The 27524-nt window shown below is 44.9% G+C and overlaps 1 protein-coding gene across 6 annotated transcripts in view; it reads right to left on the bottom strand.

Annotated features, from left to right (window-relative positions):
- ARHGAP40 (Rho GTPase activating protein 40) overlaps positions 1-27524 on the bottom strand; it is a 100646-nt gene that overhangs the window by 9791 nt on the left and 63331 nt on the right. For all 6 annotated transcript variants that reach the window (XM_088480618.1, XM_088480617.1, XM_088480616.1 and 3 more), the window contains 9 exons: positions 20748-20968; positions 20326-20407; positions 19930-20057; positions 17097-17262; positions 16777-16868; positions 16486-16563; positions 14270-14429; positions 13328-13410; positions 12049-12255 (listed from right to left, as the gene is read on the bottom strand). In XM_088480618.1, coding sequence (XP_088336744.1) covers positions 12049-12255; positions 13328-13410; positions 14270-14429; positions 16486-16563; positions 16777-16868; positions 17097-17262; positions 19930-20057; positions 20326-20407; positions 20748-20968 — 1217 coding nt within the window. The remainder of the gene's footprint in view (positions 1-12048; positions 12256-13327; positions 13411-14269; positions 14430-16485; positions 16564-16776; positions 16869-17096; positions 17263-19929; positions 20058-20325; positions 20408-20747; positions 20969-27524) is intronic.

Raw genomic sequence — 27524 nt, forward strand, 5'->3', positions numbered from 1 at the left:
CCCAGTAACCTCATCGCCGAGTGTAAGGACACCCGGCGGCTGTGCAGACAACTGCGCACCCTTGACTGTAAAGCAGAGATCTTGTCCTCCGTCACGAAGATCCTTTGCTGTCCCGAGTCCAATAAGGCTCCAAGATGCAGAATCCTCCGAGACGGGATTAGAGTGGACTTCTGCCAGTTGATTAGCCAGCCGTGCCGTTGCAGCAGTGCAATGGTCAGGTCCAAGTGGCGTAACAGGAGCTCTGGAGATCCTGCCACCAATAACAGGTCGTCCAAATACGGCAACATGCGGACTCCCTGCAGCCGCAGAGAAGCCGCCATGACCGCCATCACCTTGGTGAAAACACGTGGTGCTGTTGCCAGGCCAAAAGGTAACGCCCGAAACTGGAAGTGGTCGCTGCTGATTGCAAACCTGAGGAACTGTTGATGGCGCCAAAGAATAGGGACATGCAGGTAAGCGTCCTGTATGTCCAATGACACCAAGTAGTCCCCAGGTTCCAGCGCCAGAATGATGGACCGTAGGGTCTCCATCCGAAACTTCGGGACCCGCAAAGACTTGTTGAGTGCTTTGAGGTTGAGTATCGGACGATATGACCCATTGGGTTTCTGTACCAAAAATAGATTTGAATAGAAACCCTGGCCCCTCTGGGAGAATGGAACCGCCACTATAACTCCAGCCTGGAGCATAGTGTGCAATACCTTCCGCAGCTCCGTAGCCTTGTTCCGGTCTGATGGGAGACCCGTGGTGAAGAAGCGAGCCGGGGGTCTGTGCCGGAAGGAGAGGGCGTATCCGTGGGAAACCACCTCCAGAACCCAAGTGTCTGTCGTAGTGGTCGACCAACACTGGGCGAACTGTAGCAGGCAGCCTCCCACCCTGGGATCCCCCAAAGGGAGGGGGGACCGTCAGGCCGCAGGCTTGTCATCTGGCTTGGGGGCCGGACGTCTGGTACTCCATGCCTGCTTCCGGGGCTTGACCGATTTCTTAGGGCCAGCCTGTCGAGGAAACGACTGTGGTTTGGGCCTGCCCTGGGCCCTAGATGACCGAAAGGACGATGGTCCCGAACCAGAAGGAGCAGCGGCCGACGGGAGACAGGCAGATTTGGCTGCCGCCAGCGTGGCCACAATCTTATCCAGATCCGGACCGAAGAGAACTTCTCCGGTAAACGGCAACGCTTCCAGACCTTTCTTGGAATCTGCGTCCGCCTTCCAGGATCGCAGCCACAAGGTGCGACGAGCAGCTACCGCTGCTGAAGAAATTCTAGACACCAGAGTACTAATGTCTAGAGCCGCCTCGTTGATGTAGGTGGCCGAATCACGGAGATTGCCAATCAACTCCGCCTGATCGGCCGGACAGTCGGATTCAAAAGAAGCCTCTAATGAATCCGCCCAGCGCTCCATCGCTCTGGCAACCCAGCAAATGGCCATAGCCGGCCGTGCTGCCCCCCCTGCAAGGGAATAAGCGGACTTCAGGCAGATTTCTACCTTGCGGTCCGTAGCATCCTTAAGGGAGGACATGGATGGCATCGGCAATGTGGCACTACGGACAAGACGGGTCACGTGAGAATCCACCTGTGGAGGGGATTCCCACTTAGCAAAATAATTATCCGCGAACGGATAAGCCACCACCAGGCGTCTCTGCGGCTGGTATCTTTTGCCAGGTTGTTTCCACGCCTCCTCTAAATGGTCCACCAACTGACCCGAAAGAGGAAAGACTGTGGCATCGCCCTTCACATCTTTGAAAAAGGCATACTTAGATTTAGCCGCTGGGGGAACTTCGTCCTCAATCACCAAGGCTGTGCGGACCGCCCGAATAAGTCCAGGAATATATACTTTGGACTTAGCATCAGCGTCCTTAGTATGGAGAGGTTCCTGATCGTAAGGATCTAGAATCTCCCCATCATCAGACGTCCCTTCGTCATCCTCATAAGGAGCGGACAGAGACGCCACCGGCCTTTTATGAGACCGCATCACAGACTCCCCTTGCAACACATCCGACAAGTGCTGTACAGAACTTGTCAGGGAGTTAACCCACGCTGGCTCCTGAGAACCCGGGAGCGGGGAAATAGGGAGACTGTGGGGTACCACCAATTGTCGTGGGAACCCCTGCATGGGTGATGACACCACAGACTGCTGGGACAAACCCATCGGAGTAAACGCGGGCTGCGGAGCTAACTGGCCCACTAAAGCTGTTAACGCCTGAGCGAAACAAGCCCAGGGCGGCTCCTGTACCGGTGCTGTAACCGTAATAGGCCGCGCCATGGACAAACACTGCCGGCAAAGGCCCTCCGCGCTACCCTCCCCCTCCGCTAACGGTACTTTGCACGTGGTACACTGTAGCCGGAGGGGAAAATCACTTTCAGACATGATGGCACCACGTATGTGACCTCTCTCACCAATTAAGTATTAAATAGGCGAGAGACCACCCTGCAGCACCGCACCGCAAGGGCTTTAGCAGAAAGAACAGGGACAGTAATAAAGCTGACAGTTTAGAGAAGAAAAGATTACAGGCAGCAGCGCTAGCACAGTCACATACAATGCAGAAAAATAACAATTCCTGCACTAACAGCGCTGATCACTCAACTACACAGACACAGGGCCTGGTAGGACACAGCGCTGCATACACAGACCTGACCACAGCGGAGGAGAGGTATGCGGGGGGACCCAGACCACGATGCTTCCGTCCAGCGCTTCCAGCAGCGTTCACCATGCGTTCTGGAGAAGATGGCCGCCGAGGAGCAGAGAGGAGGCTGGCCTGGGGGAGGAGCGCTGCCACAGGACCAGTCGGCAGCATGCAGAGAGGGCTGTGTGCAGCGGGGGAGGCGCCGGCTGTGAGACAGGGAAGGCGCGCTCCCCTGGCATGCATTTAACCCCTGGGACGCCGCAGCGCTACCGCTCTGCTGCGGTCCGCTGTCCCAGGGGGTAGTGGAAGCGCAGGTTGGTCGCCTGGCTCCACGCTGCAGCCAGTCCCCAGGGAGCCCCCTGCCTGGGGACTTAGGACCATGTGATCAGCGGGGACCCACCGCGGGACCCCGCTGCTTACCTCTGTCCCCCTTGAATCCGGCCATGGTCCGGAGCATCTGGGGTCACCGCTAGCTGTGACCCCAGACGCCCACCAGCATCCCCGGATCAGTACCGGCGTTCTGGTACCGGCGGGGTGTAGGGAAGACAGCATGGACGTCAGGACTGACTGTCCATGCTGTTCATCCAGATGTGCAGCCACAGCTGCATGAAGAATAAGCTTCAGGGGCTCTTCTAGCCCCCACTCCAACAGGTGCACCCGACTCCGGCCGGGCACCAAACTAAACTGAGGTGCCTTGGCCCGGGGGCGGGGTATAGGAGGGGGACCTAGTGCATCCTGGGAGGCTGAAAGCTTAACTCTTTGGTGCCCTGCGACTGACGTCACACCTATACCCCAAGGTATCCTGTGGATACCCTATGGACCCTGAAGTAGAAAAATTGGTGGTGAAATAGGAAATAGGAAGGTGAGAGCATACCCCTGAGAGACCACTTCTCAGACTCCGGCGTCTGTTGCTGTTGACGCCAAGAGTTGGCAAATCAAAGAAGTTGGCCCCCCAACCTGGGATCCCCCTGGAGGAGGCCCACCCCATCAGGCGGAGGGTTTGTCGTCCGACTTGAAAGCCAGACATCTGGTTGACCAAGACTGCTTGACTCGCGGCATTTTGGTCTTGCGTGAACTAGACTGCCTAGGAAAGGACTGTCCTCTTGCCTCACCCTGGGGGCGAAAGGACAAAGAGGACAGCCTAGGCTTAGAGGCTGCTGAGGGCAGAAAGGCAGATTTTGAGGCTGTCCTGATAGCCACAATCTTATCAAACTCTGTGCCAAACATCCTGTCTCCAGAGAAGGTAAGGATTTGAGTGCTTTCTTGAATCCTTCCAGAATCGTAGCCAAAGGATGGGCGACTACCGAGGTCGCAGATGCCTTAGAGGCAAGGAGTCCAATATCCAACGCAGCTTCTCCCAAATAAGAGGCCACTTCCAGAATATGTGAGATGTAGGCCAGTTGTTCCCTGGTAGCGTCTGATGGCAAGTTCTATTCCAGTGCCTCTGCCCATCCTTCGATAGCCTTAGCCACCGAGGCTGCAGCCCTAGCTGGCCTAGTGATAGCGCCAGAAAGCATGTAGACTGACGAGACAAGTTTCCAGTCTTCTATCCGTGGCATCCTTAAGAGGATGTAGACAGTAGAGGCAGCGTAGAGCTTCTGACTAAGCGTGCCACAAGTGGGAGGGACTTCCCACTTAGTACACTCTCTAGTAGGGTGAGTGTAAAAAGACCTGGAACAGTTTGCAAGGAGTACCCCAAGCTTCTCCCATGAGCTCAGTGAGTTGTTCTGACTCAGGAAATTTAGCCTTAACCACCTTTTGATGTTTAAACATCGGGGTTTTAGGCTTAGGGGCCGGTCCATTATCCTATATATTCAGGATTAATTTAACCGCCCTCACTAAAGCAGTAACATTCACTGTTGAAAGACGGTGCTACTCACCCGAGTGCAACTCGGAGAGAGAACCCTGTGCATCATCTGCCTCCTCAGATGATGTGTTAGAATCCGAAAGCTGGGTAGGCTGAGAGTATGATACAGTCCGCCTATGTGCTTTGGTGGTCTGTCCGCCTGTAACTTTTGCTGAGAGGTGGCAGACGTATGAGCCATATTCTGAACTGAGTGGGCATAAACATCCATCCAAGTAGAATGCATAGGGGGTACCAACATAGTAGGCTGTAATAGCTGTGGGTACCCCATGGTGGCTGTTAAGCAATCCACTAGCTGCGTCATAACCAGCGATAAGGAGTACACCCAAGGTGGCTCCTGGACAGGGGCTGGTAAGGTGGACTGGTGAGTAGATTTATAAGAATTAGCACACAGACCGTCCTGTATGAAATCCTGAGAGAGCATGCCCGCAAAACAGGATTTGCATGTAACCAGTATAGGGGCCTCAGCCTCCTGTATATCCTTGCCTTTAGAAGGCATAGAAATAGCCAGTAAGTAGCACACAATAAGTGTAAAGCTAATTACGCAATGTGACACCCTTCACAAATACAAGTAAATGTGAAGTAATAATGAACCCCCACACACCTGGTAGTTGAGGGTTTAAGAAAGAGCAGCAGGGATACATATAACGGACAGTCAGACGTTTAAGGCTCAATATCACCGCAACAGAGCTAGCACAAGTCACATACAATGCAAATAAATATACTTATAATGGGCACTAAATCAACTGCTCAAGCCTCACCGAACCACTCACCGGTGTTGCCGCGCTGGCGGAGGTAGCTGGAGCAGCCGCACAGGCGCCCATTAGGACGCATTGCTGCTTGCTCATAATAATAATAAAAAAAAAATCATAAAAATAAAAGTTGGGGCTGCCTACGCAGTTCCCCTGTTCTAAAGATGCGATCTGTCCAGCACCAAATTAAAAACTGTCTGCCTATGGCTGGGTATATGTGGAGGAGGCCAGGGGCATCCTGGGAGCTAAAGCTTTAACTGTCTGGTGCCCGAATCACTCCAACCACACAAACCCAATGGTACCCCTGTGGATCCCCTATGGACCCTGAATATAAAAAACAGAACAAGTAATTTTATATATCAGATTTGGAGGGGAGTAGGCATGGCTACGCTTTCCGGATTTGGCCACGCCCCACTCCAGTACACACATTGTGTATAATGATGTAGAAATATAAATATATAAATATATTTGTTTGTTATCCGGAGTGCCGCCATTGGTTGTAGTATGTGTCAGTATATCCCCGTTTGGAGGTCACAGTGAGGAGGGCACCCGGTCCAGTTATACAATATACCTGTGAGTGCCGGATCTTGGAGAGTTTATATATATATATATATATATATATATATATATATATTAGGGGTGAGCGGGTTCGGATTTCTGAAATCCGAACCCCCCCGATCCGAGTCCGATCCGAGTCAGGCTCGACTTTTCCCGCCTGACTCGTATCTGAAATCGAGGCAAAACGTCATCATCCCGCCTTCCGAGTCTCGCGGGTTTTGGATCCTATATAAGGTACCCGCGTCGGCGCCATTTTCTCACTCGGCTGTGGACAGTGAAGAGGGAGGGTGGGAGTTAGGGCTGTGTAGTGTAGTGTAGTGTAGTGCTGCTGTTGTCCACTACTTCAAAGTCCATAGGGGCTGGCTGTGTTGTGCTGTGCTGCTGTTGTTAATAGGGGCTGTGTCCACTACTTCAAAGTCCATAGGGGCTGGCTGGACTGTGTTGTGCAGTCAGTTCTCCATAGGGGCTGTGTCCACTCCAAAGTCCTGTGCAGTGTCCCAGTCCTAAAGGGGTGCTATAGTGTTGTCCAGGGGGTGCTCTGTCCATCAGGGGTGCTCCCCCCAAGTGCTAAAAAAATAATATATTTTCTGTGTTTGTGAATTGTGTGCGCAGTAGCCGCACGTGCATCAACAAAGTAGTGCCAAGCGTGCGCCTGTGTCATAAGTAAAGGGCCGGCTGGCTTGACCGTTAAAGGGTGCTGTAACCCCCAACGTACACTCCAGTCCAAACCAAAAAAAAAATTATTTTCTGTGTTTAGCCGCACGTATATATCAAATCGATATAACATAAATGGAGGACCAAACTTTCTCCGATAAAAATAAAATAGAGAAAGATCAAGAACCACTTCCTCCTAGTGCTGAAGCTGCTGCCACTAGTCATGACATAGACGATAACATGCCATCAACGTCGTCTGCCAAGGCCGATGCCCAATGTCATAGTAGAGGGCACATACAATCCCAAATGGCAAAGTTCAGGAAAATGACCTTGAAAAAGACATTTAAATCAGCTGAAGAGAAACGTAAACTTGCCAATATGCCATTTACGACACGGAGTGGCAAGGAACGGCTAAGGTCGATCCCTAGTATGTTCATGACTAGTGGTTCAGCTTCACATGACGATGGAAGCCCTCCTCCCACTAAAAAAATCAAAAGAGTTAAGCTGGCAAAAGCACAGCGAAGAACTGTGCTTTCTAAGAAGATATCACAAATCCCCAAGGAGAGTCCAAGTGTGGTGGTGGTTGCGATGCCTGACCTTCCCAGCACTGGACGGGAAGAGGTGGCTCTTTCCACCATTTGCACGCCCCCTGCAAGTGCTGAAAGGAGCACCCACAGTCCACTTGCTGATATGCAAATTGAAGATGTCACTGTTGAAGTACAACAGGATGAGGATACTGGTGTAGCTGGCGCTGAGGAGGAAGTTGGCGAGGAGGATTCTGATGGTGATGTGGTTTGTTTAAATCAGGCTCCGGGGGAGACAGTTGTTGTCCGTGGGATGAAAAAGCCCATCACGGTCATGCCTGGGCAGAAGACCAAACATTCCACCTCTTTGGTCTGGCAATATTTCTATCCAAATCCGGACAACAACTGTCTTGCCATATGTACCATATGTAAAGGTGAAATAAGTAGGGGTAGGGACGTCAACCACCTAGGAACATCCTCCCTTATACGGCGTTCATAAAAAGTTACTGTCAAGTTCAGAAACTTTGGCTAAGACCGTAAGCAGTCCAGGGACACCTAAATCCCGTTGTCCTGTTGTATCCAAGCGCCTGCAAACCACACCGTCAACTCCCTCCTCGTCAATTTCATCCTTAGTCAGGATCGGAAGTAGTCCTGCAGGCCATGTCACTGGCATGACTGACTCTCCTATCCGGGATTCCTCTGGAGGATCCTGCATTGCTACGCCTACTGCTGCCGCTGCTGCTGTTGCTGCTGCTGGGAGTCGTTCATCATCCCAGAGAGGAAGTAGGAACACCACTACTTTTACTAAACAATTGACCCTCCAACAGTCCTTAGCGAGGAGGATGAAGTACGACAGCAGTCATCCTGAAGCAAAACGTATAACTGAGGCCTTGACTGCTATGTGGGTGTTAGACGTGCGTCCGGTATCCGCCTTTAGTGCAGTGGGATTTAGACAATTGATGGAGGTAGTGTGTCCCCGGTTCCAAATTCCGTCTAGATTCCACTTCACTAGGCAGGCGATACCGAGACTGTACAGAAACGTCAGAAAAAGTGTCCTCAGTGTCCTGAAAAATGCCGTTGTACACAATGTCCACTTAACCACGGACATGTGGACAAGTGGAACAGGGCAGACTAAGGACTATATGACTGTGACAGCCCACTGGGTAGATGTATCACCTTACGCAGCAACAGCAGCAGCGTCACCAGTAGCAGCATCTCAGAAATGCCAGCTTGTTACAAGGCAGGCTACGCTGTGTATCACCGGTTTCAGTAAGAGGCACACCGCCGACAACCTCTTAGAGAAACTGAGGGAAATCATCGCCCAGTGGCTTACCCCACTTAGACTCTCCTGGGGATTTGTGATATCTGACAACGCCACCAATATTGTGCGGGCATTACATCTGGGCAAATTCCAGCACGTCCCATGTTTTGCTCACACAATAAACTTGGTGGTGCAGAATTTTCTGAAAAGCGACAGGAGGCGTGCAGGAGACGCTTTGGGTGGCCCGAAAAATTTCTGTCCACTTTCGCCATTCAGCGACTGCGTGCCGAAGACTGGAGCGCCAGCAAACACTCTTGAACCTACCCCGCCATCACCTGAAGCAAGAGGTTGTGACGCGGTGGAACTCAACCCTCTATATGCTTCAGAGGATGGAGGAGCAGCAAAAGGCCATACAAGCCTATACATCCACCTATGACATAGGCAAAGGAGGGGGTATGCACCTGACTCAAGCGCAGTGGAGAATGATTTCCGTGTTGTGCAAGGTTCTCCAGCCCTTCGAACTTGCCACACGTGAAGTCAGTTCAGACACAGCCAGCTTGAGTCAGGTCATTCCCCTCATCAGGCTTTTGCAGAAGCAGCTGGAGAAAGTGAAGGAGGAGCTAAGACGGAGCGATTCCGCTCGGCATGTGGGACTTGTGTATGAAGCCCTTCATTCGCTTTGCCAGGATTCCAGGGTGGTCAATCTGTTGAAATCAGACCACTACATTTTGGCCACCGTGCTCGATCCTAGGTTTAAAGCCTATGTGGTGTCTCTCTTTCCGGCCGACACAAGCCTGCAGAGGTGCAAAGACCTGCTGGTGAACACACTGTCAGCTGAAGCGGAACGTGACACGTCAACGGCTCCTTCTTAATTTTCTCCCGCAACTGGGGCTGCCAGGAAAAAACTTAGGTATCCTAAGCAACCCGCTGGCGGTGATGCAGGGCAGGCAGGACCAAGTTTGGACATCTGGTCCGGACTGAAGGACCTGGCAACAATTTCTGACATGTCTACTGTCACTGCATATGATACTGTCACCATTGACAGAATGGTGGAGGATTACATCGGTGACAGCATCCAAGTAGGCATGTCAGACAGTCCATACCTGTACTGGCAGGAAAAAGAGGCAATTTGGAGGCCCCTGTACAAGCTGGCTCTATTTTACCTGAGTTGCCCCCCCTCCAGTGTGTACTCCGAAAGAGTGTTTAGTGCAGCCGGGAACCTTGTCAGCGAAAGGCGTAGGAGGTTGCTTCCACAGAATGTGGAGAAGATGATGTTCATCAAAATGAATTATCAGCTCTTCCAGGGAGACCAGCCTCCAGAAGGTACAGAGGGACCTGTGGTGGTGGATTCAAGTGGGGACGAGTTAATACTTTGTGAGGATGAGGATGTACACACTGAAGAGGGTGAGGAATCGGTGGATGAGGATGACATCTTGCCTCCGTAGAGCCAGTTTGTGCAGGGACACATTAATTGCCAGCTTGTTTTGTGGGGGCCCAAACGAACCAATAATTTCAGCCACAGTTGTGTGGCAGACCCTGGCGCTGAAATGATTGATTTGTTAAAGTGTGCATGTCCTGTTTATACAACATAAGGGTGGGTGGGAGGGCCCAAGGACAATTCCATCTTGCACCTCTTTTTTTTCTTTGCATTATGTACAGTTTGGGGCCTAGTTTTTCTAACTGCCATCCTGTCTGCCACTGCAGTGTCACTCCTAGATGGGTCACGTGTTTGTGCCGCCCACTCGTGTTGCTTAGCATAGTCATCCAGCTACCTCGGTGCAACCTTTTGGACATAAAAACACTATTGTGAGGTGTGAGGTGTTCAGAATAGACTGGAAATGAGTGGAAATTAAGGTTATTGAAGTTAATAATAGCATAGGAGCAGAGAAACCAACAAATTCTGTGATTTTAGCTGTTTTTATGCTTTTTTTAAAAAAAAATACAGATCCAAAACACAAAACCCAGAACCCAAAACACGGAAGGGTGGTTTTGGCAAAACCAATCCAGATCCAAAACACGAAGAAAGATCCAGATCCAAAACCAAAACACGAAAAGTGGCCGGTGCACACCCCTAATATATATATATATACATATACACACACACACGTACGTACGTACGTACATACGTACATACATAGATATACACAGAAAGAAAGTAAGGGGATGCACTTACCAGACTTGACAAATCAGCAGCACCCGTACATGCATACATACATACTGTTCAGATGAACTATGATACTGGAGGGGGCAGAATGACTATATATATATATAGAGGGGCATGATATATGAGAGACTCAATATGGTGGGGCAAGATACGGGAGAAATACTTTTGCCAACCTAAAGTATGGACTCTTGCCTGTTAAAGGGCAGGGTCCTAGAGAAGAAGACGAAGATGGAGTGAGAGTATTCTTGCTCTTGATAATAATGAAGCCTTCGGCTTCAGGGTGTAGGGATGAGGGTGGTTGCCTGGTTTGTGGACAGAATTATTGAGGTTAACCTTTGGATGAATCTAAAAGACCAGGACCTAAATGTTAGACAACGAGTCCTTCATGTGTACAAACCGATTAGCAATTATACTAGGCCAATACTATCTGCAATACTAACAGATATATCCCAAGTGAAGTTGACGTTGGACAGAGAGATTGTGAACTTACTAGGTCTGGTCCACTAGCTACTATAGTCGCTATAGATGAAGAGAAATGGTGAGTGCATTTAGCACCAGTGGATAGAACGATTATATCACAAACAAGCAGTGTGCGCTAATATTGGGTCTAATTCAGAGTTGTCGCTAATGCCGCCGCTGCGAATGTGTATGCAGATGCTATGTGAAAATATGCAAATGTCACAAATGCTGGGAAATGTATTGAACGCCCTCTGGCGGTTTTTCAAAGCCAAGCATCTGCTTAAATATGCAGCATCGGTTGCAGATCATTCCACTGTGGCATTCCTTAGTAAGTCTATGGTCCGACAAAATGGCCATGGGAATAGAGGCACCAGAGATATATTTTTTGCATACGGGATTGCATGTGCTGGATGAGACATGTCCCGAAAAACGGTTGCATTTTCTGGTGCCACTTCCAGTTACCACCTCCAGATACTCCCTGACTATTGATCACACTGCGAATAGTCGCTGCAAGCAACTACAGTAATGGTCCTTGATGCATACCCAGTGCGACGATAATCGCTCAATTGCCAGAACATAAGCATAGTGTAAAACCCTGAATCAGGCCCATTGTTCTTTATTTCCTTGGGTATTCATGGTCCAAATAATCTCTACTGACTGGAGAATAACAAGACTTATCCAACTGGTCCCACAACAAACCCAGTTCGTTGTGTAACAACCACCAGTGGACATTGGAGAAAAATTGTCTAATGCTGCTTTGTCACTAAAGAAAGCAGAGTGCAATTTTTGCACGTTTATAGGGAACTTATACTCTGCACAGTGTACTCTATTGTGTCTTTATTTGTATTTTTTGGGCTCCAAGCTGAATATTAGTACTTTTGAGGATACCGAATCACAAGTACATTTGATTGGTTTTAAACAGAGGATTTGAGTGTACTAAAACAAATTACCCCCCCCCCCCCCATTTATATATAAGAATATTTGGTGCTTAAGGACTTTTACATTATTTCAAGATCTACTATTATAATCTATATGGAATTGGTTCTCTAAAAAGTACTAAAAATGCATTTTTTTAAGAATTATGATATACTGTATATATATATATACTATATTACTCAAAACCTCTTCACATTTCCCCATATTATATTCAGGTTTCTTACGTGTCCAATTGCATCTTTGATTGAGGTACTCACCGTCCATAGCAAGTCCTGATAATGAACCATGGCCATGACCAGACCAGCCACTCCCTCTGCTAGCTGTTTCTCCCCACCCTCTGAGTTCTTGCCACTGCTCCCACAATACAGAAAAAGGTTAGGTGCCATAATGGTGGCAATATTCCACAATGACATGAGGTTGCTCTTTTCCTGAGAAGCCACTTTGTGGAGGAACTCAAGCAGGGCCTGTGGGTTAGACGGATTTAGAGTTGTGGTTACTAGATACAGGTAGAACAAAGCCTGAGGTGACAAGCAGAGGAGTGGAGTAATGACCCACACTACAGTGACAAAAGAAAATAATTCAAACTAGTTTATACATAATGTATTTGGGCCAATGATTACTGGGGGTTTTCCTCTACAAATACAACACTTGACAATCTCTACAGTTTTGTAGGCGTTAACATACAACTCGGGGAGTGCAATATAAAATTAAACACAAGAAAAACTAATTATACAAACGTACTGTAGCATTGGGGCATAGGGGGACATAAATTATGGAAACTCTGGTCAGCGTTCTCCTTTGTGCAGTCATATAAGTTATGGGAGCTGCTGAAATTCTCCCTGTAGACATCAACGTGAACTTTTAAACTTTGTTATTTACATATTATTATATTTATTTTCAAATGTATAGATTGAAAGAAATGGGGAAAAGTTATGCTAGGTACACACTAGATCAGTGATTCTCAAACTCGGTCCTCAGGACCTCACACAGGTCACGTTTTCCAGGTCACCCAGCAGGTGCACAGGTGTATTCATTACTCACTGACACATTGTAAAAGATCCACAGGTGAAGCTAATTATTTAACTTGTGATTCTGTGAGGTAACCTGGAAAACATGCACTGATTGGGGTCCTGAGGACAGAGTTTGAGAACCAATGCACTAGACGATATGTCGTCCAATCTTGCGGATCGGAGTGGCACACTAGGTACATCGTCTAGTGTGTATCCATGATATGTGCTCTGCCTGCAGACGGAGGATGTCGCTAACGATGCAGAATGCAGCATGACAGGTCCCCCCCGCCGGACCCAGCAGCGGCAAGTGTGTATGCACTTGCCGCATACCAGATCCCGTCGCCAGCAATGTTGCACTGGGTACACATCGTCTAATGTGTACCCAGCTTTAGACTATTCAAAATAAAAAAGCAGAACAGGGCCATTAAAATTTTAATATCTAGAAGCAAGAGTGTCTTAGCACATTAATGGTGCTCGGTGGTGAGGTCAGGAATAGGAATATGAAGTCTGGAAATGGACACAGTACCTTTAAAGTGCACCGATTCACCTCTGGAAGGACCATAATAAGTAGGTTCAGAGCTTGGAGTCTTTGTTTTAGGTCAGATATCTCTATATGCAAAAGATAGCATTATTATTATTATTTAGCCAGCTTATGTTCTTTCCTTGTGTACATGACACAGACCACAATAAAACATAATATAATAACACGGTGTGACAGATAACCCAGCAGAGATCATATAGGAAAAACATGCACACTAGATTTAGGGCCTGATTCAGAGATGCACGCTGTGTAGATGCCGCATGTTTTCAGTCTATGCTTGCGTTCGAGCCGCATTACGTATGTGTCCTGATGGTAACAGGGGGGTGGCTAGCCAGACGCAGGTGTATTGCAGTCAGTAACTGCATCTTTTTCTGCAGTTGTTGCACTGATACAGGCACCCATATTGAGACGGAGATTCTATCCTGCATAGGGCTGGTGCAGTCTCCAAAGCGTGGCCGATGGTGCATCTTAATGCAAACAGCAGTGGATTAGCTCCGCAGTCTGTACAAATCCCATCGGCTGCGGCATTAGCATAAAGACGCAGTCTCACTGCTGCAAGAGACGCAGTCACAGCTGCAATGGCATTCACCTCTGAACCAGGCCCTTAATCTCCTTATGCTCAATATGAATCACATTTACCTGCATAAAAATCTTTCTCGTTTGGACATTTACCCTCGACACATACTGGTACATTATATGAATATGCTAAAGTAGCAACACATTTGTCCTGCAATTCTAGTATATATAATGTAAGTCAGGTTATCTTTCCTAGGATATTACAACTTTTTCTCAGTCATTGCTACCATCTGCAACATTACATCAATTGCGAACCAATCATTGGATGTTGACATTTCAGAGAAGCAATAGTTTTATTGTATATTCAATTCTGCAAACTATTTAAAAAATGGTATCACTAACTGTACTTACGCTGCACAGCTGTAAATGCCGGCAGATATTCAGCTGTGAGTAAGGGGGGAGGAAGCTCTCTGAGGAACATCTTGAGGAGTCCAGCAGCATCATGTGGATTAACATCATCCCAAGAGAAGAGTCCAGCATAAAAGTTTCTCTCCAAGTTCTGCTGTAGTGACTGAAAAGTGAACAGTACACATGAAAAAAAGAAGTAGAGTGACAAAAATGAGTACTGGCTAAAACATACATCGTTAAGAGGTAAAATCCAGGCATACAGTTAAAAAACAATAGGGCACTGTAACTGTTTTAGAAATAGGATAAAAAGTCTTCATCTCGCACCAAATATTTCCTGTTTTTTTGTCATCAAGAAGGTAACTAGAAATGTATAGTCCACATAGCATATAACTACAGCCACACCCAATCACAGACAGCCAATCAAATGTAACACTAACTTAAATTACATAACAGCAATCGGGCAAAGGTTTGCATTCTGCTTATCCTCAGCAGTTGCTGAATCTAATTGCCACCTGAATAAATTAACTTGCAGCCAGGATAAGGAAACATGTTCTTCTAAGAATAACTTATATGACCTGAGCCACCTAGCACCTGCAAGGCCTGTTGTAACTTTAATTATTCACTTACTTTATGTGAGCTCCTTCTTTTAATGAACAGGAAATGAATACTTATTGCTTCATGAGGCCATATGCAAGTGAAGTTTTACGGATATGTTGTATACAGAGACATAGGGTGGATTAGCCACATGTCAACCTATAGAAGTGCTTATGGCATGGCATTAGTTATGATAGGCATTACTTGCTTAGGGATTGTGGTGTTGGGCTATAGTGAAATCCCAGCTGGGCAGTAATACAGATACAGCACACTGTGAGGAAGCAAAGCAAGCAAGAAATGCAGCAGCCGCAAACTGTAGCCCAGTCTACTTTATGAACAACACACAGCACTGGTGACAGTCAGGCACAACAAGCTTACAGTAGATACAGTATGGACAGGGAAGTCAGTATTGTAATACATAAAATATAGTGTTTGTGCCATTAATAAACACCCCAAGAGCTGTATTAAATACCATACAAATACACTTTTATTCAATATATAAACTGACTGACGTCATATGTTTTACTCTAAAAACAACCATCAGGTTTATTTTATATGCTGTATTGAAGTTTAAGAATATAAAGGATTTTTTTCATAGTATTCAGGTCTGCTAGTGTCTTTGCCAGCTGAATACTATGAAAAAAAGCCTTTGCATTATTAAACTTCAATTCGGTCGATAAGTAAAAAAAAAATCTAATAATTTAAACACTTTTTTGGGTATTTTTTATATTGTAATACAACCTATGGTTTCAGTGGGATCAAGTGAGGAGTGGAAGGATATATTTGGACAGCAATAACAGGTAAGCCAAATGCACTAAATGGGAAACCTGAATAACAGTTGGGAAAATAATCAGAATGAAATTTTTTTAATGCATATCCAATAAAATTGGATATTTTAATAATTAATAGACCTGTGTGCGTCGTGTCAAGTAAACTTACTGTGTTTTCCTTTCTACTAAGTGTTTTTTGGAGTTACAACAGTAACACACCCACTAAAGGAATAAATACATACTCAAAGCAACAAGAGCTTACAATTACTAATAGTGTTAAGGCTAAAAACTACAAACAACTTATTTAAAAAATTCTTGAGTGGGACACCCAATTCTGTTTGACTATTAGTTGGACCACAACAAAATAGCTGGTTTAAAAGCAGCACTCTGTCAAGAAATGGCAAAAAAAAATAAGAGGAAATAATAATGTCCACTTGCACAGAACACGGGCTGAAACACAAAGTCATATCTATAATATAAATGTACTGTCTAAGTGGCAATATTAATTATGGCTTATCATATAAGAAGGCTAGCATTTATAAACCAGGTGTTAATATAAATATTTTGTGTCAAGAGGGCATTTCTGCTCTGTGAAAAAATGCTTAGTATACACAACAACAACAACAATAGAAAGGCTTTAATTTAGATGAAAACCAAAACACCTGGGTGGAGTGGATGTGGGTATAAGATAGTTATTACATTAGCGCAGAAACTCCACATGAGAATGTGAATTGTAACCGCAAAACAATATACCAGGTGAGTTATGTGAATGTACAGAAAACCTCATAGTGGAAAAATCAGTGATAAAATGGAATTCATTAAACTATATAATAATAACACTAGTTATATCTTTACCTTCATCCGTGTCTGTGAGCCACAAATTCTTAATATACCCTGAAACTCCATGCCCTTTTTCTCCAGACAATTCAGAATCTGCAGAACATAAGTAACGAAGTAGGCACATGGTTACTGGCAGTTATAACATTCACTTAATTCTAAAAAGTAGAACACAGGTTTGTGGTGTGTAACAATGCGCTCTAATTCCATACACTCTTCAGTCTAACGTAATATTTACATGGGTATTGAGCTTAACATTCTCATAGTCACATTTATAAACATTACGTAATTCCACAACTCTGGCCTCACCGCCTGCAGGATGAGTGGAACCTGGGTGTTTGTTATCAGCTTTCGGTCCTGTTCAAGTAGAGTGGTGAGCGACACGCCAAATAGCCGACTCACTAAAGGAGGGAGAGACATATGTTACATAGCAGAAGAATGAGATCTGAGTGTATAAAAATGTATAAAGTACATATGGAGGGATATATTGTGACAGGAGAGAGAAAATGGTTGATGACTAGATGGCTTCAGGTGGAAAATTACAAAGCCAATGCTCTTGGGAACCATTGGTTCTATTGAAACACATAGTAAGTAAATAAAAATGAACGGATGACTAGGCTGGTACCTACCAGTAGCCTTACGCTTGACTGCTTTATTCCGTTTCAGTTCCAGTTCTAAAGCGTCATACAGGGCAGTCAACTCTATGAGGGCTAGTGTAGGCATCTGCTTCATGTCAGGAGATGATAGGTTTGAAACCTTTGTAACACCAAGTCGCCCCTTTTGGATCTGGATTTGCTGTAGACAAAAGGATAAGCAAAATAGTATCACACAGCTGCACACCACAAAAGAGGGGTTGGCTTTTGATGAGGCAGAATATTACAATAGGATTCAGGAAAATAAAGTAATACACCTTTTCATAAAAAAAAAAAAAGTAATCATTTTATCTGCGATAGAAATCAGTCATTTAAACTCAAAGTGTTGGCCTTTATAGAGTACACAATTCTAATAAAATACAACTATTAGTTTGTTTAAATTATTAGAACGGCTCCATCTAGTTGAGGACACCGGCAGCAAACCACTTGTGAACATTGTTTAAACAAATAGATAAGCTACAAGCAGAACATCCGTGTGATGGCCAAAAATGTGTAAAGTGCCGGCTGGTTAAAAAGCATGCACCAGGTCACATCTGTATTAATAAGAGACAGGCAACACCTTCACTGTCACTGTTACTGATCCAACACAGGTTCATCTGGATCCCATTGCTAAATAACTATGCCATCAAAGGTACAGAAAAGTCTTCAATGTTTAGTTGTTATTGCTACGTCATTTGCCACATTTATACATTCTGATACATTATACACATCCCAAACTAACAGACATATACATTATTGCCCAGCACACAGATGTAGGGCTTGTAGCATTTTTTTTTTTAATTACTGTACCTAGAAGGGAGTACACCTTTTGGTACAAGCAGCTTCCGATGCAAGTCACTTGTCCTGTTGCGACCGATGTGCAAACCTTTACATATTTATCTAGGCACAACATCACTTAGGATGGCTTCATTTTGTACATACCAGTGTCTATTAATTCCCCTTGAGCATTTTTTTAAAAACACTAGTTGGAATTCCTCAAAGCAGAATTGGAATTGGCTATTTCAAGCAAATTACTTCAGGAGTTTTGAGGCATATATGAAGAATATTTGAGCATTAATATTAAACATTTTAATATTATGAAATTTTCCACAAAAAGTAGGTGTACATTGCCATCAACCCAGCTAAATAGTCCAGCCTAACAGAAAATCACCACAGTGGATAAAAAAACACCTACAAGCCTTTCTTGTAGAGGAGGAGCCAATTTCACTAAAATATGTGTATGAATAGTTTGCCACAAATAGGGCCTGATTCTGAGTCGCATGCTATGTCGATGTCGTACTCCATTGAGTGTTTTTTTTTTTTTACTGCGTCTAAGTCACACCGCACATGGATCCTGACTGTGGGGGTCATTCAGACCCGCTCGCGAGCGCAGGACGCTCGCAAACGGGTCGATGTTGCCCCACTGTGCATGAGAACGACGGAGGGAGCTCCGTCGTGCGCATGCGCGAGACCCGGCTAGCGACGGGCTCTCCGTCGCTCCGGGTCTCGCACCAAAGGGGGCGTGCTGTCGATGTTGATTGACAGCACGCCCCCTTTGGTGGGCGTGCCAGGGGCGTGGCTGCCAGACAGAGGCGTTACCATGGGAAGCCGGCCCCACTGACATCACTAGTGATGTCAGTGGGAGTGATTTTGGCTCTGATAGAGCCAAAATCACTCCAGGGCTTGCGACAGCGAGACCCTACCGCAGGGTCCCGTCGCAAGCCCGATGGTCGCGATGGTCTTGACCATCGTGACCATCATGGACGCTCGCATAAGCTGTGGGTGGTAACCCACAGCTATGCGAGCGTCCATAAGGCAGCTCCATTTTCATGTAGGAGGGCCCCGATTCAGAGCGAGCGCTCTGGTCAGAGCGTCCGGCTCTGAATCAGGCCCTGTGTACGTGCAAAGTCAGAATTGCGATTTCATACTCAAGCATGGAGAAAAAAATTTATTGGGCGTTCCTGGGCGTTAACTAGGAGGTGGCTATTTAGACGCACAGAGATGGTCCATCCTATGGGTGTGCCACTGAACTGTTTGCGTACACAGATCCTTAAATCGCTCACATTGGAAGCCATACTGAGATGGAGAATCTGAACCTAGCATAGGACTGGTGGAAGTTTCAATGCTGCAACCAATGGTGGTGTCGTAAGACGCACTAAGCATGGCTCACAGTGTGTGTCTCAGTCCTTGCACATTCATACGCACAGATGTACACCAGGGAAGTGGTTGTAGCGTATTAGCATAAAGGTGCAGTCATGCGACCAGCACATGACTGACACACGGAAGCCGCTGATAAATACCTTTTTAGAGCAAAAGGAAAAATTCACATTTTCATGATGCATTTGTGCTTGAGGCATCTTCTGTATGCAAAAATATATGACAACAGCACTTTCACCAAAATAACAATTACAGCTCCGAATGACCTATATATTTAGATGTTTTGCAGAGAGAATGTTTTAAAACTTACATTTTAAGCATGCAGTCTTCATTATTTCTCCTACAAAATTCTAAAACAATCTTTTTGGCCAAACTACTGAACTTTTACTAAAGACATCTCATTACGATGTATATACTAAAGTGATAAAAAAGCTCAAAGTCAGCTTTAATAAAAGTGAAGTTTGCAGCAGCTATCAATATTAATAATTATCAGGTATAGCAATGGCAAGGGGAAACCTAATGTATGCGACATCTTTAAATATAAAATAAATAATTATCCAAATATATACAAGAACAAAAAAACATTTGCAGGATTTCCCAATAAGATGATTGAACCCATATGAGTGATTGAATGAAATTGTCCATTATTAAATGATATGTGAAGAAAACTTACAGGTAATGACTCTGGGTGCCCCATTGTCCTGCAATCCTCACTGCGTTCAGATGCTGCTTGTTCTGAATATGCCACTTCTGTGTCAAATACATCAGATGCTCCGGTCCTTCTCCGTAGACTGGGAAGAGCTTCAGTGTGAAAAACAAATATAATATTAAATCTATACATAAATAACTACAAGTCCACTGTATTTCATCTTTAAACGGGGAGGAAAGATGCAACCTCAAGCGCAAAACTCCAATTTTATTACAATTATTCTGCTCCCTTTCAGTTCCTATGGATTAGGAGTGATACACTGTGTAACAGCTTGTCTTGCACACACAATAATACCATAGCTCAGAATGCCTTGATTTACTATACATATATAAAAGTAAAACAAAATAAAGGGACACTTACTTGTTGGTCTGCTCTCGGTGGAGCTTCTGGTCTCCTCTGTTCTGCTACTATTATCTGTCCCGTTCTCCTCAGAGATGCTCTCCTGAAGAATATTATGAAAGGAAATAACAACTGAGAACATAAACATCATATGAAAAAAACTAGCTTGTTAAAAAATAGAAAAGAAAATGGAAAATAAAGAAAAACAATGAGGTTTAATTGCAATTGTCAGCAAACAATTAAATTGTATGCGGACAGATAGTACTAAAAGTTTGGAGAGACACAGGATGACTAGCTATAATAAATGCTTATCTGGGCTGATGTCATGTGTTAAAAGATGGAAACCGTGACTGTGTTGCTGGTAATTATATCTCCAAAAGCATAACACTTGGCACGGTCAGGTTTCTGCCATAACAGTGAAGAAGAAGAGTTAGGATACTCACTGTACTGCCTACTCTAGTGAATACATCCCTGACATCACGGGCTGATTGCTTGGAATGCTTCCGGAGTGACCGGCTGTAGCTGTCGACGCGTCGTTGTACAGCTGCAGTCTGTGTTCTGGTAAGGGTCGACAAAATTAAGACATTGTCTTCCGTGGGACTTTGGTCGCCAATTAGTGGAGAAAGACCAGCGTCCTGCAGCCAATTGGCTTCTGCTTCTCCCTCTAAAACAAGATAGAATCACTTCCAATATGTAGGTCTTTACACAATTTGGCACCTCTATAACTGGTCAAACCCAGGTTACATAAATGGAGTGAGAGATTCCATAAAAACAGCCCACATCTCTACTTTAATTTTTAACCTGTAATAGAATAATTACTGGTTGCTATGGGTTATAACACTTTTTGGTTTGCCTAAATATCCTCAACTGAATCCTGCCATCTTCAGTACTGTGCACAATTTGGACCTTACTTCTGAGAAATAATACTATACAGTGCTACCTTTTTATACTACTCTCTGGGCCAGATTCAGACCCGGTCGCAAGCGCTGAGCGTTCGCAATGGGGTCGATGGTTCGCATGCGTGAGACCCGGTTAGCGACAGGCACTCTGTCGCTGCGCATGCGTGAGACCTGGTTAGCGTCAGGCACTCAGTCGCTCCGGGTCTCGCATCAAAGGGGGCGAGCTGTCGATGTTGAGTGACAGCTCGCCCCCTTTGGTGGGCGGGCCGGGGGGGTGGCTACCCAAAAGGTGGCATTCTCATGAGAACGCCTGCCGTTTGGGAGCGGCCCCACCGACATCACAAGTGATGTCCGAGGAGAACTTCCGGCTATGTTAGAGCCGAAAGCTCTCTGGGGCTTGCGATGAACGAGACACTACCACAAGGGTCTCGTCGCAAGCCCAATGGTCTTGACCATCGCGACCATCATCATGGCCGCTCGCTATAGCTGTGGGTGGTCACCCACAGCTATGCGAGCAGCCGAGAGGCCGCTCCAAAATAAAAAAGCCCGGCCCTGATTCAGAGCGAGCACTCTGTCAGAGCGAGCGGCTCTGAATCAGGCCCTCTATCCCCCCATAACACCATCTTTGCTTAACATCAAGTATAGTCACTGCACAAATAGCAAATTACAGGAAAACATCATGAGAATTTTAATGACACTACTGTCCACTACTAAAATTCTAGTTACAACAGATCCTTTTTAAACTGCAGACAGAAAAGAACAGTCATAAGCACCATGGTATCCTATATTAAATTCTCCTGTGCAAATATGGTCCAAGTTTATGTTATATTAATTTTTGTATCCTGTGGTGGGAAGGGCTTAATCACTGCAGCGGCATCATGCCCTCTCCGATCTTGCAAGTCTTCGCAAATTTTGCCTCCCCTCTCAGGAGTCCGGGAGGTCTCCCTGTAATTCAGGGGTCACATGAGAATACCAAGAGAGCAGGAAACAAACCAATAACTGTGCACAGAATCACAAGTGAAATAATTAGCTCCACCTGTGGATCTTTTAAAATACGCCTGTGCACCTGCTGGGAGACCTGGAAAACAAGACCTGAGGACAGAGTTTGAGAACGACTGATCTAGACTAACTTTTTTTTTGTGTAGTTTCCCTTGATCTAAAAGGTTAATTTACTAACACTGCATTGAGGGCCTGATTAGCGTGCACTGCTGAACGATTCTCGGTGTTTGGGGATCTGCGCAGGCGCCAGACCCGTTCTGCAAAGTTCACTTGCAAACTGGCAGCAGACTGTCAGTGATTGACAGTCTGCTGCCATTTGGGGGTGGGGAGTGGGCGGCAACAACCTCCATTATCCGAAACGGAGGCGTGTGGCCGCCATTGGGGGGAAAGGGAAGAGGCTAGGATCTCCGTCGGGTGACGAAGATTTCCTGGCCTCTTCCACTAAACTGCGGAGGCTGACTGCGGGACCCTATGGGCCGAAGGTACGCAGATTAACCGATGCTGTGTTGAACAACGCAGCTTGGTTAAGTAATGTACGGGGGGCGTGATGCCTCCTGTGCATTACCATATCCGCAAAGGATCGCAATTGCAAAGCTGCCCAAGTGCATACATCATATATCTATAGCCTGAGTGCAGCTTTGCAATTACGATCCTTACAGAATCAGGCCCTGAGTTTTCAGTATAAACCATAGCACCACTCACATACTTGCCAAACAAAATAATATATACAGAAACAAGTCACTGCGCACACCAGAAGCTGCAGGAGGATTTTGTAAGGTATAGGTCACCCGCCCTACTTATTTCAAATGAAAAAATACAAGAAACAAGGTCCTCACATGCACTTCCCAAGGAAATCTAAATTTTGTAATGTTCAAAAGTCCAGGATATACATTCACTTCTGGACGGAGACTGAATGAATACAAATGTCTCAAATGTGCTTTCTTGCCGATATAATCCTCACATCAGTTCCCAAACATGAAATATAAAGAAAAAAGGGCAATAGTATAGCACGTCCCAGAAAGAGAATATTTTTTAATCCTCCCTATATTTTAGAGGTTCAACGTGGGGCCATACAATCCCAAATGTACTTCTCCACGTGGCTATAAGTAAGAGGACTGCGTACCGCACTCACATAAAGACACTGTGTATAACACACACAAAGGTTTCTTTGGGGTATATTCTTGGCAAACCAAGCGGTGTTGCGTCTCGAAGTCCACATTTTCTGGTATAGATTTGTAGAATGGGCTGCGCAGCAATTCTCAGAGCGTTATCACCATATGTACAAAGATTGTTGCAAGAGACAACACAAGACAAAAACTTGCTTTTTGGGGCACTCTTGAGAAAATAATAATTATCGGAAAATGAATAATAGATGTTAGATAAATAAAATTTAACCTTCATTATATTCCCTCTAAAAAGAGTGATATTAGTACACTCTAATAATTAGACGAATGACAATACATATAACAATAAGACATCACAGCTGATGTATAAAGAAGGCGAAATTTTTTTTCTAATACTTGCTTAAATAGAACCTGAGGTAAAGGATAACTACATATATTAAATTTTGGTTTTCTGTATAGCGATTATATTTGTAATTTCGGTGCGGACTCTTTTCACCTATTAGAGAACGTTATCACCATATGTATTGGTAGGTATAGGGAAAACAGAAAATTAAACAAAATAGTATAGTACGTGGATAGTGAGGATTGAAAAATATTCTCTTTCTGGGATGTACTATACTATTGCCCTTTTTTCTTTATATTTCATGTCTGCGAACTGATGTGAGGATTATATTGGAAAGAAGGCACATTTGAGACATTGTATTCATTCATCCTTCGTCCAGAAGTGAATGTACTGTATATTGTGGACTATTGAACATTACAAAATTTGGATTTCCTTGGGACTCACATACTTGCATTTGTTATGTAATACGCACTGTAAATTTCGAACCTAAATGCAATCTACGTAAATGAGTGCCTGATTCAGAGGTGAACCTAATGTCGATGACGAACATAGTGGTGAGATTTTTTGCTACTGTAGTTCGCTGGAGGTGGGTGTCTCTGTGCACAAGACATCTGTCTTGTGCACAGAGACACCCAAATATGCTGCATCCAAAATCACAGTTGGGAATGAAACTGTGTCCATCTCTAAATCAGGCCCTGAGTCCTTAAGTCTTTACAATAGCAATATATTTGTCCCAAGTACTCTTGAATTCTTCTGTCCACCTCTAAGGCAATTATAACCCCTTCCAGTTGTTGCCTTTCCTCATTCCTCCAGGCTCCAATTTCAAAGACAGGCTCATTTTTAACTATGCTTTCTTTCTGTACACTATTAATATTTTTGATCTACATGAATGTTACTGTCATATCAGCCCTGTCACTTCTCACCTCTAAGCAGTACATATTCAAGTATTTTCCTGATACAGTTATGCAGCCCATGCACAATTTTGTAGCCCTTTTCCGAATGTCTATTATTACTGCCACAATTTAATGTATTTTGTAGATGCTCTAGATTTAGGGCATTGCAATGATTCAAGCATGAGGACACTGAAAGTGTGGTTTGTAGCATATCCCCTGGATGACAGATTTAAATCTAGAAATATTACTTAGGTGGAAAAATGTGGACTTGGGGCCTGATGGGTGGACAGAGTTGCAGTGTCGCAACTACTACTATGAATTTATGCTAATGCCGCAGTCAATGAGATGTCTGCTGGCTGGCTACGGGTCTAATCCACCGCGACTGAAAGTTGCACCTATTGAGTGGATATCGGCCGCACCATCGGACACTAGAGTAACCCTATGGTCGCTCAGAACGTTTGACAGTACATGGGCGCCGATGCCAGTGGAACTGTGTCGTTTGATGAAGTCCCTGACACCAGCACACCACCAACTCGACCACTGACGAAAGTTGCCTCCCCAGTCACTTCTATCAAAATAACTTGGATCTCCATGCAATTCAGATATGTATCCACCGGCAATAACCATCGGGAAGCATGCGTTGATTTAAAACAACGGGCGCTTTGGGCCAATGTTCTAAGTCGTCCACCTCTGAATCAGACCCTTGGTGAATATTAACAGCTTGAATGATAGATAACATTCAAGTATACCAAACCCAGTGTTTGCACCATAATGTATCATATGCAGACCAGCACCATACAGAGGTGTCCACATACTTCTATAGCCTCCTTGCACGTTAAACAGTCCTTCTAGTCACACCATGCCGTGGTGAGACTTGGTAGCGCAGAGCATATTTTCATGAAACTTTTACCCATTAAGGCCCGTATTCAATTAGCGGCGAAAAGCAGTGATCGGCGATAATCGCAATGTTTTCGCTTCATTCGCCTGTTTTGTGGCGAAGTCTTCGCCTACTTACTGTACACAATGCATGCTTCCACTTTTCACCCTATTCAATTGCAAAACGGTAAAAACACATGTGCGAATGCAACGAATAGCGAAAGAGACAGCTTATTTTGGGGAAATCAGTCTGTACCTCCCTAAAAAGCCTAACTGACCCGGGATATCAATATAGAAGTGTATTAATAGCCCTAATAAAAGTGATTAGGGATCTTCTATTGAGTCAAAGGGCTGGCCATTATGCAAATATATATATAAGTGTAGAAAAATTATATAAAGCAATGTCTGAAAAATAATTGCTTTAGTTAAATTGGGGGAACATGTAAATGGGTACTAGTATATTTATGTGTCTCTAAAATGTGTTAGAATTTTTTTTTAAAATAAACTTGCTGCAGCCTCCTGCAATCCTAAAAACACCTGTCCCACCCATACAGCACCCCAAATTACCCAACCCAATACTTAAAACCCATTTTCAAATACTTTTTACATTTTCACCCCAAAATTAGTAATTAGGGGGGTTCTAAACCAAGTTCCCACATTTTTACTCAAAAATAGGGATTTTGCACATCTTCTCTCCTGCCTTTGGATGGAAAAACTTCTTAGTCTGCTTTTGCCTATGGTGTTTTCGCCCAGGCGAAAAAGTCCTGGAATTGAATAGGACGATACTTCGGAAAGTGGCGAAAAACGCAGCTTTTTTGCCTCTACGAATACGGGCCTAAATGCGTCTTAATCGCACAGCTATGCGGGTATGACACACAAGCAGCTTCTGCTAATTAAAATGATATGCAGCATGCCTATATTCTGTGTGCGGCTGCGAGTATATCTGTATGCGAAATGCTATGTTACGCTGTGCAATTAAGACGCATTTGAAGGGAAAAAGTTGCCCAAAAAGACGCTCAGTGCTACCGAGTGACACTGCACGCACACGTTATGTGTAATGCGACTTGTAGCTCACAGAGGATAGATGTATGTGGACACATTTGTAATTCTCCAGAAAAACTTGTATTTCTATTTATTGCAGTAAACTGGATAGGGTATGCAGCTAATAATAAGTTTATGTACATATTTAAGAGAAAAAAAGAAGGTTCTCTTTGACTAAAGCATGCTCTGGTACTGATAAAAATGAATACACACTTTATTAATATGCATTAAATTATTTATCATTTGTCTTTTTTGTGAGTTTGTAGAGATGGTTTGAATGAGAGATTGGGATAATAAAAACTGCTAATCAATGTTAATTTTAAGCTAATTAGAGTAGACATGCTACTTAATGAGAAGTACCAAGTGTCTTTTTTGCATATTTTTCATCTGAAAATGTGTCTTAGTAATAATGCAATGCGTCTTACGCTGGGTACAGAGACTGGCACATATATTGGCCGATCAATTGATCGGCCAATATATCGGGTGCCAGTCGGCCAGTGCGTACCAGCGATATGTCTGTGAATGACATCGTTCGCAGACCTATCGTGTTGGCTCTGCTGCACAGCTGATACCCAATATATCTGCAGGAATATTGGGGCAACGTGTTGGGTGTACAGCAGAGGCCGCGGGGAAAGGGGCGCGACACGCCGCCGGCCAGCGGGACCTGCAGCAGAAGACAGATTATGGTTGTCCAGTGTGTATAAACAACCATCATCTGCCGATATATCTGCAGATCAGTTGATCTGCAGAATTATCTGTTCAGTGTGTACCCATCTTAAGATGCGCTGATTAGTTTGATGTACAACACTTGTATATCTGTGTGCGACGCAGTCTGTAAATGCAGTACAATGGAACTTGGCAGGTAAAAAAGCAGCGGCCTCTACATCATAGTACTTCGGATACAGACTCAGCGGTAGATGTACTAAGTTTTGGATAGAGAGAACGTGGAGAAAGATAAAAGTACCAACCAATCAGCTCCTATCTGCCATGTTACATGCTGTGTTTGGAAAATGACAGGATTACCCCTTTCAGACATACGACCTGG

This window comes from Taudactylus pleione, unplaced genomic scaffold (genome assembly GCF_031769625.1).
Source record: "Taudactylus pleione unplaced genomic scaffold, aTauple2 ptg000256l, whole genome shotgun sequence".
Classification (NCBI taxonomy): Eukaryota; Metazoa; Chordata; class Amphibia; order Anura; family Myobatrachidae; genus Taudactylus; species Taudactylus pleione.